General features: G+C 35.2%; 1 protein-coding gene across 6 annotated transcripts in view; it reads right to left on the bottom strand.

Annotated features, from left to right (window-relative positions):
* The window catches only part of SUPT3H (SPT3 homolog, SAGA and STAGA complex component), a 502,772-nt gene that overhangs the window by 102,247 nt on the left and 379,923 nt on the right, over nucleotides 1–20,602 (bottom strand). For all 6 annotated transcript variants that reach the window (XR_008382414.1, XR_008382415.1, XM_053602205.1 and 3 more), the window contains one exon: nucleotides 11,679–11,789. Coding sequence is in view for 4 of the 6 variants with exons in the window: in XM_053602205.1 (XP_053458180.1) it covers nucleotides 11,679–11,789 (111 nt within the window). In the remaining 2 variants the exon portion in view is untranslated. The remainder of the gene's footprint in view (nucleotides 1–11,678; nucleotides 11,790–20,602) is intronic.

Here is a 20,602-nt window from a genome sequence, read left to right as displayed (position 1 = left end):
CTCTTTTGTTGCACTAATGTCCAAATTCTTCCTCTATTCACCAAGATACAGTATGCTTTTTATACCAAAAAGAGATTCATTAACTTCTTGAACTATTTCCAAATAAAAAAGAGTTTGAAAGACCCAAACTTTGAGGAAAACACAGGGCTGATTAGGGATATCATCTTTCCTTGCTACCTTAATCATGCCTCCCATTAAAGAAGACTGATTTTCTTTTCCTCAACCTATGTTCCTGAAAATTCTAGGATTCTTTGCAGTATTCCTAGGGGCTTCATAGACGTTTCGTTTGAATGTCCATTACAGTTTTGTGCTATTCAAAATAGAGGTTCTGCCATTCACTGTTTTATATTTGAACTTCTTATAAATGTTCTTTTTATTATGAAGTTGTGTCTTGGAATTAGATTTGTTCTGTTTTTTTGATATTAAAAGCAGCCTAAATACTCTTTATAAAATTGTGCAAGTAAGTGTAGTATCACTAAACTTGAGGTCTTTATTACTAATACAAAGAGTAAAGACAGGAAAAAGCAAACTGTGAATATTCACTATACAATGTAGAGACATACACTAAGTGCTAATACTACCAGGATTTTACAAAATAGAACAGAACTGCATAATTCATTATAAATAAATCCATTAGCTCCTCATGGTAAGATATTGCTACATACAGTTTAAATGACATTCTCTTCCCTTCTCCCCTCATTCTACCTGCTGATTAAAAAGATGTTAACTGAAGAGTTTTACAATATAATATTTTTGTACTAACTTCATTTGGCAAAACAGAATTAAGATATTTTGCTTACAATAACAATGTTTCGTTATAAATTTCACCAAATATGAATTCAACAGGCAAAGCAAAATAAGTTTAATACTAGATCTTCAACAAATAGTTGTCAGAGAAGAGGCCTCAGGTGACTGAGATTTTCTTTGTGGTATCTTTGAATAGCTCACAGTGCTTTAAGATTAAAACATATTTTCCAAATACTAGGAAGAATTATGCTGAATAAGAAACCCATATATTGATTTCCTCTAAACACTTACAAGTTTAGAAATATAAGCACTTCTTGGAATTCTTAAACAAAGAATTCTATTTCTCTTTTAAGTCAAGTCTATTACAGGCCTCTATAGAACATTATTACAAAACCCTATATTTTGAATCAAACTCTTCTCAATGCTATGTAACTAAATAAAATATGGAAATAAAGCAGAAGATTGATGGATGTTATATCCAACTGTCATTCATAACTTTGTTGTTTAATAACAACAACAACAACAAATAACCCTCATTGTTTTATTGAAGGAGATTTCAAGAGTAGATCTTCCTTATATGACATAGATTTAATATTTTTTGGAATACCCATCTTCTACACAATGTAGTTTAGGAAATGCTATTTCATGTTTTCAGGATAAGACCACTGAAAGAATTAAGAATATAGGCCAATATGGAATGAGAAAGTTCAATGCATAGGATTAGTAAGAATTTATTGAAACCTATGGTACCAGTGAACCACAGAGGTCTTCCTCAAAGAAAGGGCTCTGATACTTACTATGTAAACTTAAACCCCTATCCTATTTTGAAATTAAAATTAAATTAAATGCTTCATATTTTTCTACAGAATATTCATTTCTAGTTTATATTTACATGATAAATATGCCACCTGTTAATTTTTTTCCACTGAGAATCAAGGGCCTATAGTTTTGAACAGGTACTTGGCATCAATCTATAATGCTAGATTTAGTATTTCCAAAAATTGAAAAAATGTTTACTTTCCATAAAAATACAAACAATTTAAGGATTTTACTCAATTTCTACTTGGTATTTACATATAAAAGTTATTGTAATATTTTGTAACATTTAATTTTTTAAGTTGAACACATAAAATACAGACAAATCTAATATGCCAGTAACATAAATACTATTCACAAATGTGAAATTCTCTATCAAAATAATCAATGCAACCTGCCATGCCACTTTTGTTTTTAAAAACTTAATGTGGGTGGCACCAATAGCTCAGTGAGTAGGGAGCTGGCCACATACACCGAGGCTGGGGGGTTGGAACCCAGACAGGGCCAGCTACATAACAATGATGACTGCAATGACAATGACAACAACAACAACAACAACAACATAGCCAGACGCTGTGGTGGGCATCTGTAGTCCCAGCTACTTGGGAGGCTGAGGCAAGAAAATCACTTAAGCCCAAGAGTTTGAGGTTGCTATGAGCTGTGATGCCACAGCACTCTACTCATGGCGACATAGTGAAACTCTGTCTCAAAAAAAAGCAAACAAACAAAAAAAAAACCTTAATGTTGCTGGGTGCAGTGGATCATTCCTGTAATCCTAGGACTCTGGGAGGCTAAGGTGGGTAGATTGCTTGAGCTCAGGAGTTTGAGACCAGCCTGATCAAGAAAAAGAAAAAAAAAAGAAAAAACTACCCTGGCATTATGGTGGATTCCTGTAGTCCCAGCTACTTGGGAGGCTGAGGCAAGAGGATCACTCGAGCCCAAGAGTTTGAGGTTGCTGTGAGCTATGATATCACAGCACTCTACCAAGGCTGACAGAGTCACACTGTATCTCAAAAAAAAATTATTAAAAATTCTTAAAGGAAATTTTATACTTCCAATTCCTATTAGTCTATTGTGAATATCCCTAAATAAATGACATGAAAACATCCCTAGTACCCTCTAATAAATACATATACATCAAAAGTAAACAACCAGAGTGAAAGGGTATTAATCTGAGAGTCAGGAGGCTGGATTCTAGGGTTAGCTCTGTCATGCATTTGCAAGGTATCTTTGGGGATATCGCAAAGCTTCTGAGGCGGAGACTAACAGGCATTCGTAAGTACTAGCCAGCTATGAAATGCTATGGTTCTGTCTCAGAAATTAAGAAAGCTGGGGAGAGACTGAAAAGACTTGCTTTGAGGGATACGCTTACAGTATTTTTAGGCTAATGACCATGTTAAAATGAGCCATTTTATTGTCTCACTATTCTAGTTCAATAGAAAGCTATCTGATAATATAAAGTTCAAGGAGCTAATGTAATTTTCTACTGTGAATAGAGTAAAATAAATTCAGGCATTACATATGGGATTATGTCATCACACTAGTGAATACAGTTTCCTTTCTCTGGCTTTTAATATTACAGACCTGGTTTTATTATCAGCCATTTACAGCATTTCCCATTGAGAACTAGGCTTGAGCTTCAGAGTAGATAACCATGAACATTCCATCTACTGCTTGTAAAAAGCAAGGATCTAGATAAAACATGTCTGACCATCTTCCATACGACAGAAGAATATACTGGGTTACCTTTCAGAATATTTTCTCTGAGAGAAAGAACCAAATGTTCTAATCATAAAAATTTTAAACACTTTTTACTACTAATCTACACAAGTAAATTCTAAGAATTAAAGAAAGTCATTATTATTACCATTCAAAAGCATTTGAATTTTTAGGCTATGAAAAGAAAATACTCTTCAAACAATTAAATGTCAATAAATTTTTTGAAGGAATAATTTATTTAAACCTTTTGCTACAGCTTTTTTGGGCCCTGATGCCCTTCTTGTTTTATTCTTCACAGATTCAGGTAATACATATAAACTATGTGTACTACCAACATTTTTTGGAAAAAAAAAAAAAGCAGAAAACAGAAAGACCTGATATATAACAACTAATAATTTAATAGAGTGTAGACAAAATGATTCTAACAAATAAGGACAAATTACTCATTTAATTAAGTAGAATATTTTGATATTCAGTTCTAATATTATACAAGCTATCACACTATATCGATAATTATAGTTAAATGCAACAAGATGAATAATTAGAAAAAAAGAATATATATATATATATTTAACCTCAGGTTACAAAGTGATTTTTTTCAAATTATAAGACAATGAAAAAAACTTTAAAGGATCAAATCAGTAGATCTAACTACTGAAAAAAAATCAAGGAGCTGAGCACAATGGCACATGCTTGTAGTCTCAGCAACTTGAGCCCAGAAGCTAGAGGCTGCAGTGTGAGTGTTACTGTCACTGCATTCCAGTCTGGGTAACTCAGCAAGACCTTGTCTCAAACAACAACTACAATACCCACTACCAAACCAAACCTTAACCACTTCAAAACTAAGTTAGAAATAAATTAAAAGTGAACTGAGAATATCTGCAATAAAACTGACAAAAAATTTTACTATTCATAACTGATAAATGGCTTTACAATTTTTTAAACAGAAAAAGTCTTCATATAAGTTGTTAGATTCTCACAAATAATCTAATGCCCCATAGAAACGTGACAATGACACGATGAAAATAAAAGAAATATACATTACCAATCATATATAAAAATGCTCAATGTCATAAATTATGACATACACATTAAAGCAAAAATGTAATATCACTCACAAGCTATATATGAACTTGGGAAGACTAGTTAAAATCTATTATCTTTTCATCAATAAAATGAGAAAGATAATAGTTTATATAATATTTCTTAAGGTTGTTGTGATATTCAAGCGAGTTAGTATAGTGTAATGCCTGACATGCAAGTATGTAATAAATTGCTAATTTATTTTTTGCCTATAACATGACAAAGATAAAAATAATACTCAATGCTAAGTTTACACTTTCATATACCACCTACATGACCATAAATTGGTTCAAGTTGTCCCAAAATTATTTTGACAAGATTATCAGGAAAATTAAAAGAACCAATGCTTTGATTCATGAATTTCACTGCTTGTTATCTATCCTAAGGAAACAACTAGATAGATGAATAAAGATTTATACACAAGACTATCCACTTTTGCTATTTATAACCTAAATAATAAAGAATGATATAGGAATGGTTAAATGTAGGTACATTCAAATGCATAATGTACATATGTTTTTAAGAAATACACGACATACTATAAAATAATAAGTAAAAATATTAGAATAATCACAATTTTACTTGAATTGTTATTACAATTTTTATTAAATTACATTGCGATATATCCATGCAATGTACCTGTTGGGTGGGAATTTACCCCACACTTGAATTTAACTGAGTTGTTCTCTCATGAATACATATGGTTATTAATCTACTGGTTCCAATTTAGTACTGAGTACATGTGATCTTGTTTTACCATTCTTGTGATACTTGATTAGGAGAATGTTCTCCAAATCCCTCCAGGTTGTTTTAAGAGATATAAACATCTGTCTTTTTTATGGCTAAATAGTATTCCATGGTATACATATAGTACAATTTATTAATCCATTCAAGTGTGGAAGGGCACCTGGGTTGTTTCCATATCTTTGCAATTGTGAATTCTGCTGCTATTCAGGATTCAAGTGCAAATGTCCTTATAGTAAAATGTCGTTGTTTTTTTTTTCTTTTGGGTAACACCTAGTAAAGAGTACTACAGGATTAAATGCTTAGGTCTACTTAGGTTCTTTGAGGACTCTACATACTTTTTGGCAGTCTCACCAACAGGGCATTAATGTTCCCTTCTCTCTGCACCCATGCTAGCAACTGGGACTTTGTGCTATGGGCCATTCTCGTGGGAGTTAGGTCATATATCAAAGAGGTTTTGATTTGTATTTATCTCTCTTTTTTTTTTTTTGAGATAGAATCTCAAGCTGTCGCCTGTGGTAGAGTGCTGTGGCATCACTGCTCACAGAAACCTCAAACTCTTGGGCTGAAGCGATCCTCTTGCCTCAGCCTCCCAAGTAGCTGGGACTACAGGCGCCCGCCACAATGCCCGGCTATTTTTGGTTATAGTTGTCATTGTTTGCCTGGCCCGGGCTGAATTCGAACCCGCCAGCTCCAATGTATGTGGCTGGCACCTTAGCCACTTGAGCTACAGGCGCTGAGCCTTGATTTGTATTTCTCTGATGCAATGAGCATTTTCTCCTGTGTTTGTTGGCTATTCATCTGTCCTCCTGAAAAAGTATCTGTTCATGTCTCTTGCTCAGTTTTTAATACGATTGTTTAATATTTTCTTGTTAATTTGCTTGAGTTTTTTATAGACTTTGTTTATTAGCCCTTTGTCAGATTTGTAGCATACATATAACTTCTCCCATTCTGTAGGTTGTCTCTTTGCTTTGTTGACTGTATCCTTAGCTGTGCAGAAGCTTTTTTTAACTTGATTAGGTCCCATTTATTTATTTTTGTTGTTGCTGTGATTGCCAGAGGGGTCTCTTCATAAATTCTTTACCTAAACTGATAAGATTAAGAGTTTTTCCCATACCTTCTTCTAGGATTTTTATAGTTTCATGTCTTAGATTTAAATCTGTTATCCATTATGAGTTAATTTTGTAAGTGTTGAGAGGTGTAGGTCCAGTTTCAGTCTTTTATATGTGGCTAACCAGCTGTCCCAGTACCATTTAATGTTATTCTTTACTTTTCTATATTTTTCAACATATTACATTTCTTTTATAATCAGTGAAATGAAGAAATTTTAAAAATTGAGGAAAATGGAAGCGGTAATTCTGACATATTTATCAATCTCTGAAAATCTTTCCTTAAATAACTTAACACAAATATATTCACCTCACCTATACTGTAATTGAAGAAGCTTTATCAACTTGAGGCCATCCATTTGTTCTTTAGACTTCTATTCCACAGATCTGGTATGCCAAATCCAGGTAGTTTGCAAAAAATTGGTGGTAACTGTGTCTACTCACCTGAGACTTTATTTTTATGATTTAAAAAGTCCACTAATGCTCTTGGACCATTATTAAACCAAAACATAAAAATGGGTCAAGTGTGGAGACTCAAACCTATAATTCTAGCACTCTGGGAGGTCTATGCTGGAGGACTGCTTTGAAATCAGGAGTTCTAGACCAGCCTATGCAAGATGAGATTTGGTCTCTACTAAAAATACAAAAAATTATCCAGGTGTAGTGGCATACACCTAAAGTCCTAGTACTTGGGAAGCTAAGGCAGGAAAATCACTTGAGCCCAGGAGTTTGAGGTTTCACAGAGCATGATGTAAATGAATAAGTAAGTAAAAATAAATAAAAATGAATATTCTCAGTAACAATAATCTTTAAATGGTATTTAAATTTTAGTGGTATAAACTATTTGACTGTAAATAAATCACATTATATTTTATATTTTTAGTATTTCCTAGGATTTGTGTGTATAAGGTACAGGTATGAACATTTGTGTGTGGTTGGGTAGAATGGTTTCCTCTTACTCTGTATTCTTATCTGATATCTTTAAGAAAATATACTATGACTATTACAGCCACTATTACTTCTACTATTATTAATATGATTTATTAAGATCTTACTATATGTTAAGTTCATAGTACTTCTTCAATTCTACTATGAGGTATATTCTATTACTCATTTTACAGATGAGAAAACTGAGCCATAAAGAGGTGAAGAAATTTGCATAGGCTACTTAGCTAGAAGGTGGTGGCAGTGTGGGGATCTGAACCCTGACCATTTTGCTCTAGCATCAAAGTTCTTAATCACCACACAACATCAAATGGTATGAATAAAAGCACAATATAAGATGGCAAGCATCAAAATTACTTAGAATATTGTAGGTTACATAAGCACTCTAAAACACACAGATCATAGACTCTGCAGTGATTTTTAGAATTATTTAGGAAAAATAAACAAGAGGCAAAAAAGTAACATTACATTCTTTAAAGTTTCTTTAGAGTGTACATACAGAAAATCAAGGCATATGAGGCTGAGAACAGTTGCAAAAGTATACATTTCAGGGGAAGAATTCTCAAACTAGGGATCGGAAGGTACAAATTTTAGCCCTGGTTTAATCTTATCTAATTAATAGCTTCAATTTAGGAACATTAATTACTTAAGTCTTCTAGGTATGATACTTTCTCTGATCCTCTGCCTGGTTCTCAATATAACTGAGAATACAGAAAAGAAAGAAATTACCAGTTGAAACCTACATGCCGAGGACAGCAGTGTTCTAACTGGTTGGGTAGGGATGGATGGTTTGTTTCTAATATCACCCCAACACTTGTGAGTGCAGCGTTCATAGGTGAGGGCAAGTTACTGATATTTATGCCACCCTCCCCTTTTACTCCTTACCCCAGCAACTACTACATTACAAAGCACTGCTTGTACTTTTTTGTCTCCTTCACTTAACATGGCTGTAATGATTCCTTTCTTCTATCATTTTAAGTAACTCCCAAGGTAAAGAACTCACTTACAATTCTTTATATAATAAATTATATTCTTAAAATTGACCATGTTGGAATTTAGTGTAAAATTAAATCAAAAGTCACACAAGACAGAATGATGCCTCACATTCTGTAAATTTTTAAGTACAGTATCTGATGTATGGTGGAATTAAGTTTCCATGGAAACAATTAGTGAGTATTTGAATTCTTCAAATAAATTTTAAATTATTGAAAACTGGATATATATGCATAGCTATGGATATTCTAAATTGGACATGACTTTTAAATATACATTAAACACCAGATTCGGAATGACACGTGTGAAGACAAAATCTTTATGCCGCATAAACAGAAACTAGTTGTTCACTGGCATTTTAATTCATAGAGGAAATTTGACTTTGGAGGTTAAGTCAGCTCAGCCTTTCTGTATGAAATTTAGGTCTCAATCTGTTACTACAGAGGCAGCCCATATGCTTCCTACCCTTGAATGAGCTGCAGCTTAAAGCCTTAGGTATACCACAAAGTGTTCCCACTGCAGCTTAAAGTACCATCTTAAGTCCTTAAAAGTAAACCAGCAAACCCAATATCAAGAGGATTCTACCATGAGCTTCTCTTTTTAGTAGCCGGAAGTATGTGGGAGCCAGGACAAGGAGGACACATTATTGACATATACAGTCTGCAAAATCTACTGTATTTTAAAGAGAGTTTTTTTTTTTTTTTTTTTTTTGAGACAGTCTCACTCTGTCACCTTTGGTAGAGTAGTATGGCATCATAGCTCACAACAATGTCAACCTCTACAGCTGGGACAACAGGCTTCTGTCACAACACCTGCCACAATGCCCAACTCATTTTTCTATTTGTAGTAGAGACTCACTCTTGTTCAGGCTGCTTTCTAACTCCTGAACTCAAGGATCCTCCCACATCAGCCTCTCAAAGTGCTGGGATTACAGGCATGAGCCACTGTGCCCATTAAAGAGAGAATTTTTAAATTTAAAAGGTAGATTTATGTATTATAATATAGTAGAACCTACAGAGTTGACCGCCTTCCTACAATGACCACTTCCTTAGTTGATCTAATATTCAGAGAGTGGACATACAACACATGTTCATATCAGTAGTGGGCCTAGTTCCTTATATTGACCATGTCCATATGTTGGTCACTTTGTTATAGTCCCTTGGATGGTCAATTTGCAGAGATTCTAATGTATATACAATGAATCTGTGTCTCCTCAAACAAACTATTCATGATAAAGATAGAGTAGGCATATTTGGTTCTGCAGATAGGGCAAATACTTATAGCTGAAGGTAATGGAGCAGACCTTTTTGGTGAGGCCTTTCTGACAGTAATAAAACCTTGGGTATGGTTCTTTACCATTTTCTGTAGATTTTCTTGATCAGTGGCTAAGTAAGCCTCCTATGTTATGGCTTATTTGTTCTATTTTCCAGATTTATTTAAGTTAAGCATTTTAAAATTGTATTGTTAGTTTTTAAAAGCATATTGGTTAAAAGTTTATTAGATAAAAAATAGCTTAAGCTATACCTCAACATAGTCTACTTTTTTTTTTTTTAGACACTGTCTCACTTTGGTGCTCAGGCTGTTGTACAGTGGCACAATTATAGCTCACATAACTCCTGGGCTTAAGAGATCCTCCTGCCTTAGCCTCCCAAGTAGTTGAGACTACAGATGTGTACCACTATGCCCCATTAATTTTTAAATATTTTTAGAGACAAGGTCTTGCTAAGTTGCCCAGGCTTGCTTCAGACTCCTGGCCTCATGATCTTCTTCCCTTAGCCTCCCACAGTGTTGGGTTTATAGGTGTGAGCCACCATACCCAGCCAAAAGCATAGTCACTGTAGCCTATGACTGTAACAGCATTACAGGTCAGACATGGGGAAAAATGCACACACACACATACACACACACAATGTCATCAACCAAAATGGTTCTCAAGTGATGTGTCCAATCTATTTAAAAAAACAAAAAATGTGAAGAATGAAGTAGTTCCTTTTGAGGAAATAATGCAGACTTTATTACTTCCTTTCTGAGGAAGTAATGCAGACTTTATGATTAGGAAGTTTTCCTCTCGTATTAGATACATTTTCCTTAATGTAATTTTATTCACTACTTTTAGTTACCATTTTAGGCTACTTTTGAAAAATTCTGTTTCTCTTTGCTACCCTCTAATTACTTCTACATCATTATCAGGCACTGCCTCTTTTTCCCCTTTCTCTCCACTCCATTGCCTTGATATATTAGTCATTATTTGGCTCTTATCTATGGATTTTATATTTTTAATCCTTCATTATAAGCTGGTTCTTTCCATTTCAGTTGGTTTATAAATTCTTACTTCCAATCATCTTGTATTTCTCATTTTTCCTAGTCTTCTTCCTTTGGCCTTTCATTTAAAATAACTTTACCTATCATATGAAAGATATTTAATTTCATTCTTTCTTTCCAATTATAAGACTATAAAACATTCATGTCAAAGGACATATTGCATTAATCAGCATTATTAAAATCATGTTCTTATAGTATCTAGGACAAATTTTAAATATTAAATAAAACTGAAAATTGTCACTATTACAAGAAGCTTCTGAAGGAAGACATTTATAAAGCATGTTTTTGTTGTCACACTGAGAATCTATACAATTAACAACAAGAGTAAAGATTGGAAGAGAAGAAATCACTACCTCTATGAACAAATAATACAGTAAAATCCCCTCTTAGGGAAAAAATATACTCTGTTATAATTATTATTACTGACTAATTTATATTTATATATAATGTTATACATAATATTCTGCATTAATATTTTGAAATGAAAGTGAACATTAAAAAAGGAAAATTTTACTTGATATAAATCAAGTCTTACTTTCTGAATATCAAACCGATTGCTTATAAACAGAGGACTTGGGAAACTTCTAGTAACATAAATAAAGATTTATTTTTAAAGGCCACAAGATGAATAGTTAATTAACACCCATACACATGCTTTCTTTAGGCCATTGAACTATAAAGTCTTTAATTCTCCATTAAAAACAAACAAAACCCCAATTACAAACTTAGAAATCATTTGAAGATGTGAAAAACTGTCTGAATTTCGGCTCAGTTCAAAGCTAGTAAGGAAATCATTTCTTCTTCCAACTCCAAGCACGTTTAGAAGAAGGACATCCCATAGAAGTGGTAATGCTCATCTAGCCAGTTTTAAAATACAAAGTGCTTCTAGCAATATTTGGATACATATAATTTGACAAAAAAGTTTTATAAACCTAAGCTTTGACAAATAGAAAACATAAGCCCCAACAAGAAAGTTTAATTTGTAATTGAAAAAATAATACTTTGTAGGGAAAAAGTGTCCTTCAAAAAGAGACAAAAATGACTTTTATTTCCCAAGAGAACTATGCCACTTTTATACAACAAAATTACCATCACCACAAATTGCTTTCAACAATTCCATTGCTTCTTCATTTGACCACTTGAAAATCAAAATTCTTTCAGATTATAAATATAACTTTTTATAACTCTGTTATTACGTACTGTGAATGGGGAAAGTGGGCCAATCTTGTGGCCATACCGTCGAATGGCCTCTCTGATGTGGCAGGGCTGGATGGCATCGCTGTGAGCCTCAACACCACAGGCCACAGTGCTCTGTGACAGAAAAACACATAAATTGTTACTAAATGGAAAACACACAACAGAACTACAGTATAAAAAATATGAAAATAAACCTTTATAAAATGGACTGTTTTTCCCCTTAGGATGCACATCACTGCTGCCATGTACTACATCTAAAAAAAGTTCCATTAACAAATCACAGATGACTTTTACATGACCCTTTATTAACAGACCTACCAAATGCAATTTTTATGCCCACAATATTTCACCTAAGCCTGCATGTCAAGCTACAGGAACGTACAGCCACTTGCATGCACATAAAAAGTGTCATGGGAGCTTGTTGAAAGAACCACAGGAAGTTATTTTTTAAAAAACATTTTAACATTTATTATTATAAATGTATCTTGGAGCTTCTTGAGAATATTTCTGAAATAACTTAAAGGTCATCAACTTAAAATAAAAAAATGTAAATTTGCTATACATTTATTTATCATAGTGGGGCCTATTGTAAAAGACCATTTCATCTTCGTCCCTAATTTTCTAAGTATCTTCAGACAAAAATAAAAGTTTTATATTTTAATTTGCCTCTTCTGTAAAAGTCAGGTTTGAAAGCACAAAAAGACACAAAAGAAAGATTATTTGCAATGAAAGTATGAATATGTGTAGGTATGACAATTAAGTGCTTTGAAGGGTGGATTAGGCACTGGCATCAGGGAACAGCTTGCCAAGGGGAGTACTTTGAAAGTGACCATAGTTATATTCAGCAATAAGGTATGTAGCCGAGGACGAGTTCGCAAACTTAATTGTCAGACTTGATATGATGACAGCTCTGATGGCTATTCCAAATGAGTTCCAAAATTGTTTTGAAGGGTGGATTAGGTGCTGGCATTGGTGCACAACTTCCCAAGGGGCAGACTTAAAGGTGACCTTAGTGATATTCAGCAATGAGGTGTGCAGCACTTTTTCTAGGATGAGTTCAAGAACTTAACTGTCCCACCTCATATATAGCATAATTTTTTAAAAACAATTAAAATATGCAGTAAAGAGGTTGGGTGCAGTGGCTCACGCCTGTAATCCTAGCACTCTGGAAGGCAGAGGTGGGCAGATCATGTGAGCTCATGAGTTTGAGACCAGCCTGGGCAAGAGCGAGATCGCATCTCTAAAAACAGCTGGGCTTTGTGGCAGGTGTCTGTAGTCTCAGCTACTTGGGAGGCAAGATATCTCTTGAGCCCAAAAGTTTGAGGTTGCTGTGAGCAATAACACCATGACACTCAACCCCAGGGCAACTGAGTGAGACTCTGTCTCAAAAATAAAATGTTCAGTATAGGTATTATAGCCTTATGGTTGAATTGCAAGCCCTGGCTCTTTAACTACCTTGAATCCAGATCCCAGTCTTATTAGTTACCAGCTCTGTCAAATTTACATAATACCTCAGGCCTAGTTCCTCATCAGTAAATTGGTATAACAATAATAATTTCTTTAGATAATTGTTGTGAAAATTAGTGATACATTTGTGATAAATGACTGGAAATATATAAACCACTTAGAATACTTCCCAATACATGTTAGCTATAAAAATTATCAGGTTATTTAAATAAAACATTAAAAATTGAACGTCCATGTTCTTGAAATGGTAAGCTAATAGGTATCAGATGTCAGGGCATCACCCTTAAAGAATCCAGAGAAAGAAATATTCAACTTGAATATTATTATAACTGTGGTCCAGAAGTCATTTGTAGCCAAAGAAATAATAGTATTTGTTTTTCTGATAATTATTACAATATTATGATAATTACTACAATTTTAACTCTCAAAATTCTTTGTGAGGAATATAACCCTGGAGATAGCAAATTCTATTGATAGAATTTGACAAAAATCTTATCAATATGAAAAAAGTACAATCTCTTTGACTCAGCAGTTTCACCTGTAGGAATTTATCCTGCAGAATATATTATATAGGTACAAATTAGTACATATATACAAAGGTATTTACTATGGTATTAATTGGATTGATGAACTAAGTGTTCATTAATGAGGGACTGGTTAATAAATTATGATATATCTATTCATAGAAACAGAAACCACAGCAAACACTGAAAAGAATGAAGGAGTTTCTTTTTTTTTTTTTGTAGTGACAGAGTTTCACTGTAATGCCCTCGGGTAGAGTGCCATGATGTCACACGGCTCACAGCAACCACTAACTCTTGGGCTTACGCAATTCTCCTGCCTCAGCCTCCGAGCAGCTGGGACTACAGGCACCTGCCACAATGCCCAGCTATTTTATTTTTTGTTGCAGTTTGGCCAGGGCTGGGTTTGAACCTGCCAACCTCAGCATATGGGGCCAGCGCCCTACTCATTGAGACACGGTGAAGCAGTTTCAAACACACCCTATGGACTGTCTCTGAGATGTATTATGTGAAAAAAATACAAAGTATCCAGGGCAGCGCCTGTGGCTCAAAGGAGTAGGGCACCAGCCCCATATACAGGAGGTGGCGGGTTCAAACCCAGCCCCAGCCAAAAACTGCAAAAAAAAAAGTATTCAATTGGGGGGCACTATCTTACCACTTGTTGAAAAAAATAAATGACTGAACATTATCATATAAGCACAGAATATCACTACAAGGTACACCAAAAATAGTTAACAGTGCTTGTCTCTTGGAGGGCAAATGGGTGGCTGGAGGACTGGGGTCAGAGGGAGAATTATTCATTGTATATCCTTCTCCACTTTTAGAATACACTTTTTAAACCATTTGTATTCTTTTCTTATTACAAACTAGTAAAATAATTTAAAACTGTCTACAAACAAGTGTCTGCTAATTATCCTGAACCCAAAATAAGACTTAAAATATAAAATAATATAGATTTTGATTACTTTTTATTATTTTAACAAGAAATAAGTCATATAAAACTTTAGGGTATCTTTCTCAATTTCATTCCAACAATACTCCAAATAATGTATCTTTTTTGCTCATAATAACATGGGTTAATTTAACCCTCACTTAGGCATTGATATAAAAATGTGCGGGGTTTCTTTGAGAGATTTCACAATTCTCATTCCAATGTGTTGTTTCAGTTTGAATATATTAGAATAAATGCAATTATCAGGTCCCCACATGAGGGTAAAGACTGTTCTGTGAGTCAATTCTGACCCATAATATGAATATCACTAATATAGGCTCATTCACTTGCCAGTATAATAGAAACTTGTGACATAGGTTGAGGGAATTTCATACATTTGTGAAAATGCATGCAAATATTTAACTGGGTTTGCAGAATAAGTCTTCTAGTGAAAACTCAAGTCGAAATATAGAAAAGGAGATATCAAGAGGGGTCAGTATTCTGTATACTTAGTGGAATAAGAAGTCCTTCCTTTGTGTTCTTCTGTGGCATCTCCTAAATTTACTCCTTCCTCCCTGCAAATTGTTATTTATTTTTCATTTCTTTTCTCTATGGCCAATAGAAATAATACTTTTCCTTTACATCCCCAAATAAACTTGGTTTTGGTATGGAGTATTTTGGTAAAAATCTTTCAGAACATCTGCCGTAGCAATCAAGTAGCATTTGGGAACACTGAACTAGGAAGCTACTATGGTGAATTTTTGTGACCCTCCAAAATTCACATTTTGAAATCCTAACCACCAAGGTGATGGTATTAGGATGTGGGGCCTTTGGTGAGGTGATTAAGTCACGAGGGTGAAGCCCCCGTGGTGTTGGTGCCCTAATAAAAGAGGTCAGAAAAAGACCCCTCAACTCTTCTGCCTTGTGATTTTAGAGGGAAAAGATGACTATGAACCAGAAAGTAGGATACTACCAGATGGGATTATTTGCTCTTTTTTTGTTGTTGACTAATTTGAGTTCTCTGTAGATTCTAGTTATCAACTCTTTGTCAGATTCATAACATGAAAATATCTTTTTCCATTCCCAAGACTCTCTATTTGCTATAAATTGTTGTCTCCTTTGCTATGCAGAAGCTCTGTAGTTTATTAAGTCCCATTTGTTTATTTTTGTTTTTGTTACAAGTGCCACTGAAGACTTCTCCATAAAAATTTTCCCCAGGCTAACATTCATAAGAGTTTTCCCCAAGCTCTCTTCCAGGACTTACATAGTTTCATGTCTTAGATTTAAATTTAGGTAAGTGGTGAAAGGTATGGGTCTGGTTTTAGTCTTTTACATGTGGTTATCCAATCCTCCCAGCACCATTTATTGAATAGGGATTTTTTCCCCCCAGTGTATGCTTTTGTTTGGTTTGTTGAAGATCAGATGGTGATAAGAGGCCAGTTTCATCTCTTGGTTTTGTTCCATATTCTGTGCTAATTTCATGCTATACCAGGTAGTTTTGATCACTGACTTATAATATAACCAGAAGTCCAGTAGTGATGCCTCTGGCTTTGTTTTCATTACAAAGAATTGCTATACAGTTTTTTTCTGTTTCCATACAAAACAAAGAATTATTTTTCCACTTCTTCAAAGTATGAAGTTGGTATTTTAATGGGGATTGCATTAAACCTGTAGATTGCTTTGGGTAGTCTATACATTTTATCAATGTTGATTCTTCCTGGCTAAGAGCATGGTATGTTCTTCCATTTGTTAATGCCTTCTGCTATTTCTTTTCTTAGGGTTTCATAATTCTCTTTGTAGAGATTCTTAACCTCTTTTGTTAGATAGATTCCAAGTTATTCCATTTTTTTTGAAGCTAGTGTGAAGGGTATTATGTCCTTGATCTTCTTAACTTACTATTTGCATATACAAAGGCTACTGATTTGCGGATATTAATTTTATACCCTGAGATGTTACTGTATCTCTTCATCAATTATTTTAATTTTGTTGAGGTTTGATTTGTGTCCTATGATATGATCTGTTTTCAAGTATGATACATGGGCTGATGAGAAGAATATATATTCCTTAGCATTGGGATAGTATATTCTGTATATGTTTATTAAGCCAATTTATTGTAGGGTCACATTCAAGTCCCTTGCTTCTTCATTTAGTTTTTGTTTAGAGCACTGCTTCGCAACCTTCCTAATGCCACAACCCTTTAATACAGTTCCTCATGCTGTGGTGACCCCCAGCCATAAAATTATTTTCATTGCTACTTCATAACTGTAATTTTGCTACTGTTATAAATCGTATGATATGCAGGATGTCTTTAGGGGACCCCTGTGAAAGGGTCATTCAACCTCCAAAGGGGTCGCGACCCACAGGTTGAGAACCACTGGTTTAGAGGATCTGTTCAGCTGTCAGAGGAATATTAAAGTCCCCAGCTATTATGGTGTTATAGGATACTGTATTTTTCAGAGCAATTAAGGTCAATTTCATCCATCTGGGAGCATTTAAATTTGGTACATAAATATTTAGTATTAAAATGTTCTCTTGTTATATTGTTCCACTGATCAGTAGGGAGTGACCATCTTTGTCTTTCGTTACTTTAGTTGCTTCTAATCCACTTGTATGTGAAAATACAATTGTGACCCCTCTTTTCTTTTGGTTTCCATTTGGCTGAAATAATGTTTCAACACTTTACCCAGAGTCTTGTTTTGTCCTTTGAGGTTAGGTGTGTTTCCTGGAGACAGCATATAGATAGCTGTGCTTTATTATCCACTCAGCCAGTCTGTGCCTCTTCAGTAGGGACTTCAAACCACTTAGAATTATTGAGAGGATTCATAAGTGTATTTTGTGAAAGTTCATTGCTTAGTTTTATCATTTGTGTTATCATGGAAGCTAGATTTTGTCCTTTAGTTTCTGGGTGTCTACTTTGCTGGTGGTCTATTGTGATGGTTAGTCAGTGTGAACAATCTGAGTATTTCATGGATAGCTGGTCTTGTTTGTGGTGAATTTCCTCAATGTTTGCATAACAATATATAATTTGATTTCTCTGTCAAATTAGAAGCCTAGTTGAGCAGGATACAGGATCCTGGGCTGAAAATTGTTTTAAGGTTAAAGATAGATGACCACCCTCTTCTGGTTTGAAAAATTTCAGCTGAAAAGTCAAGCTGTCATCCTGATGGATCTGGCCCTGTTGGTGCTTAATCCTGGCTGCTTGCAGAATTTTCTCTTTCTTCTTGACTTTGGGCAGGTTTATGACGAAGTGTCTCGTAGATACTTTGTTTGCATTGAGATGAACTAGGGTTTGACATGCTCCAAAGGGAAGTGTTGAAATCTCTGGTGGTGCTTGGGAAATTTTCATTTATGATACCCTCCAGTAGGACTCTATTTCTTTGAGTCATTCTTCTTTCCCTTCAGGGATTCTTATAATTCATATGTTTGAACAATTTGTGAAGTCCCAATACTCTATGTGATCTCTCTGCATTTTTCTCTTCTTTTCTGCCTCTTTAAGCCTTATCCTCTAGTGCTGAGAATCTTCTCCAAGATCTAATCTGTTACTGATACTTTCTATTGCATCTTTAAGGTCCCTGCTGATGCCTTCAATTCCTTAAGCTCCAAGATATCCTTTCCAATTTCATCATGTTTTCATTCACTATTTGGGTCAGTTTTTGGATTTCATTTTGGTTATTTTCCACTTTCTCTTTAATTCCCTTAATTGTTTTTGCCAAATTTTAACTTTTAAATTCCCTTTCTGTCATATCTGTAATTTCTTTTCAGGTAGAGTCCACTGAAGTACCTGCCTTCCGATCTCTGGGGGAAGTTGATATGTTCTGGCTTTTCATGCTGCCAGAATTGTTCTGTTGGTTACTCCTCATGTGTGTTTTCTTCCTGTTCACTTTCTTCCCCTACTTTTTCTTCTCATTTTGTGCTTCTCTCTAAATTACCTTGTCTCTGTGCTAGGTGTTGAAGTACCCTTTTGGCATAGGGCCAAAAATAAGAGTAAACAGCAAGAAGTGAGAAAAAAGAAAGAAAAAGAGAAGGAAAGAAAAGGGGTGATAAAATGAAAAAAACTGAAAAAAGGCAAGTTGAAGGGCAGAAAGAGAGAAACAGGAGTAATAGTGATGTTTGGCAGGGTGTTTTGACCCACACCCACAATTCCCTGACTCTGGGAGATTGGGCTGGGTGGATCCTTTGAGGTCAGGAGCTCTTTACCAACCTGAGCAAAAGCAAGACCCACCTCTGCCAAACACAGAAAAAACATCAGCATTATGTTGCAGTGGGGACCTACCAATACCTTCCTTCCAAAGGCGAAAGCTAGAAGGACACCTCAGACTAGGGGCTCAGCCTCCTTGAGCCAGGCCAATGCTATGGCACCCCAGCCCAAGCCACAGAGTGAGGCTTTGTCCCATAAATAGAATGCAGAATGAAACAGAATAAAACAGATCTGTAAAAAAGAAAATAATAATACTAAAAATAAAATTATGCATGAAGTAAAAAAGGGGGTTATCTTAGTGTTTGAGAAATTTATTTGGGAAAGATGAGAAAACTAGAAAAACCTCTATGAAAAGAGTGAAAAAAGAAGAGAAATAGAACAGAAAGAATAAAAGGGAAAGAAAAACAGTAGCTAAAATGGAGCACTTGCTATTGAAGAAAGTAAAAATGTAAAAATAAAAAAAACAAAACAAACAAAACAAAACTAAGGAAAAAAATAGAAAAAAGATATATATTTGGACAGCTGAACAGCAGTTGGTGCTTCAAGATAGGAGAAAAGAGAAAAACCATATATAATGCAATATATTACCTGGATACCAGGTAGTGCTCTGGAGTTAGGAGACCCAAAACATGCATGCCGATTCTTCTGTATAGGATGGTGGCCAGAAGCCACTATCTAGTTGACAAAGAGACCTGGCCCCATCTTCCTGATTTGCCCTCAATCAAGATGTGGTCCTTTCACTAGCATATAATACCTGAGGGTTTGGGAGCCTAAAGCTCTTGTCAGATTTCTTAGGAGGCAGGCCTTGACCTTTCAAGCAGTGCCCCTTCACCACAAAGTGGCTTTCTGAGGGAGTGGGAGGCTCCCACCTCACCCCAACAGTGGCTGGCCAAGTTCAGCATGTGCACGAGAGCAGCCCCTGCGCAAGGACCCTGCAGGTTATTCCTCCCGGATGGTCTTTCCACAATGATGGCACTCTGCTAGGAGCTATATCCATGAAAGCCCTACCCTGCCATTGGTTCAGTCACAGCTGGCCATCAGGTGCTGTTCAAGATCACTCACTGCCTTCCCAAGGCAGCTCCAGTGAGCACTCAAGTCCAATCATAAACGGCAAGATAGGACTTCCCTGTCTCTAGTGGAGGGCTGGCTAGTTTCTGCCGGCAACCAGGCCCTTGCCTTCTATGCGGTATTCTACTGCTCCTGGCCTTCCTGTTGGCTCCTAAAGTTGCCTACTGTGGCCTTGGAGTAATGTTGCTGGAATGTGGCTGGAATCCTCTCTGCCCTGTTTCACAGCAAGTGGCTGCTAAGAAGATATTTCTAGTCTGCCATTTTGCTCCATCTCCTCTGGGCCTTAATTTTCTAATTTACTACCATTACACCTGAATGAGGCTTTTGCTTGAATATTTTAAATAAAGGGCTTTTCCCTTTATAAAATTATATTCACGCTGTCTCTAAGTCCTACAATATTCTCCGCTTTTCTCCTTCTCATCAAAGTCTTATCTACTTCAACACTTAGCTACTCAACTTTATGAAGTCTTTGACAGTAATTAAAGAGGTCTTGTTTTTTTTGTTGTTGTTGTTTTGTTTTACTTCTACACTTTCTGTCTAGGTCACTCATTTGGAAATTAATATTTCCTTCTTAAATTATCTGTTGGATCATTTATTTACTTGTCTGTTTCATAAAATGTTCTGTCTTCCTGAATATAGATCATAGCAATCTCCAGAATCCCCTTCTGGATTCAATTTGGTATAGTACTTGATATACATGCCTTGATATTGATTGCTGATTTTGTTAGGTGTTAAAGGGCGG

Source organism: Nycticebus coucang, chromosome 9 (assembly GCF_027406575.1).
Source record: "Nycticebus coucang isolate mNycCou1 chromosome 9, mNycCou1.pri, whole genome shotgun sequence".
Taxonomy (NCBI): domain Eukaryota; kingdom Metazoa; phylum Chordata; class Mammalia; order Primates; family Lorisidae; genus Nycticebus; species Nycticebus coucang.
Note: the sequence above shows the minus strand (reverse complement) of the source record. Positions and strands in the feature narration are given on the sequence as shown.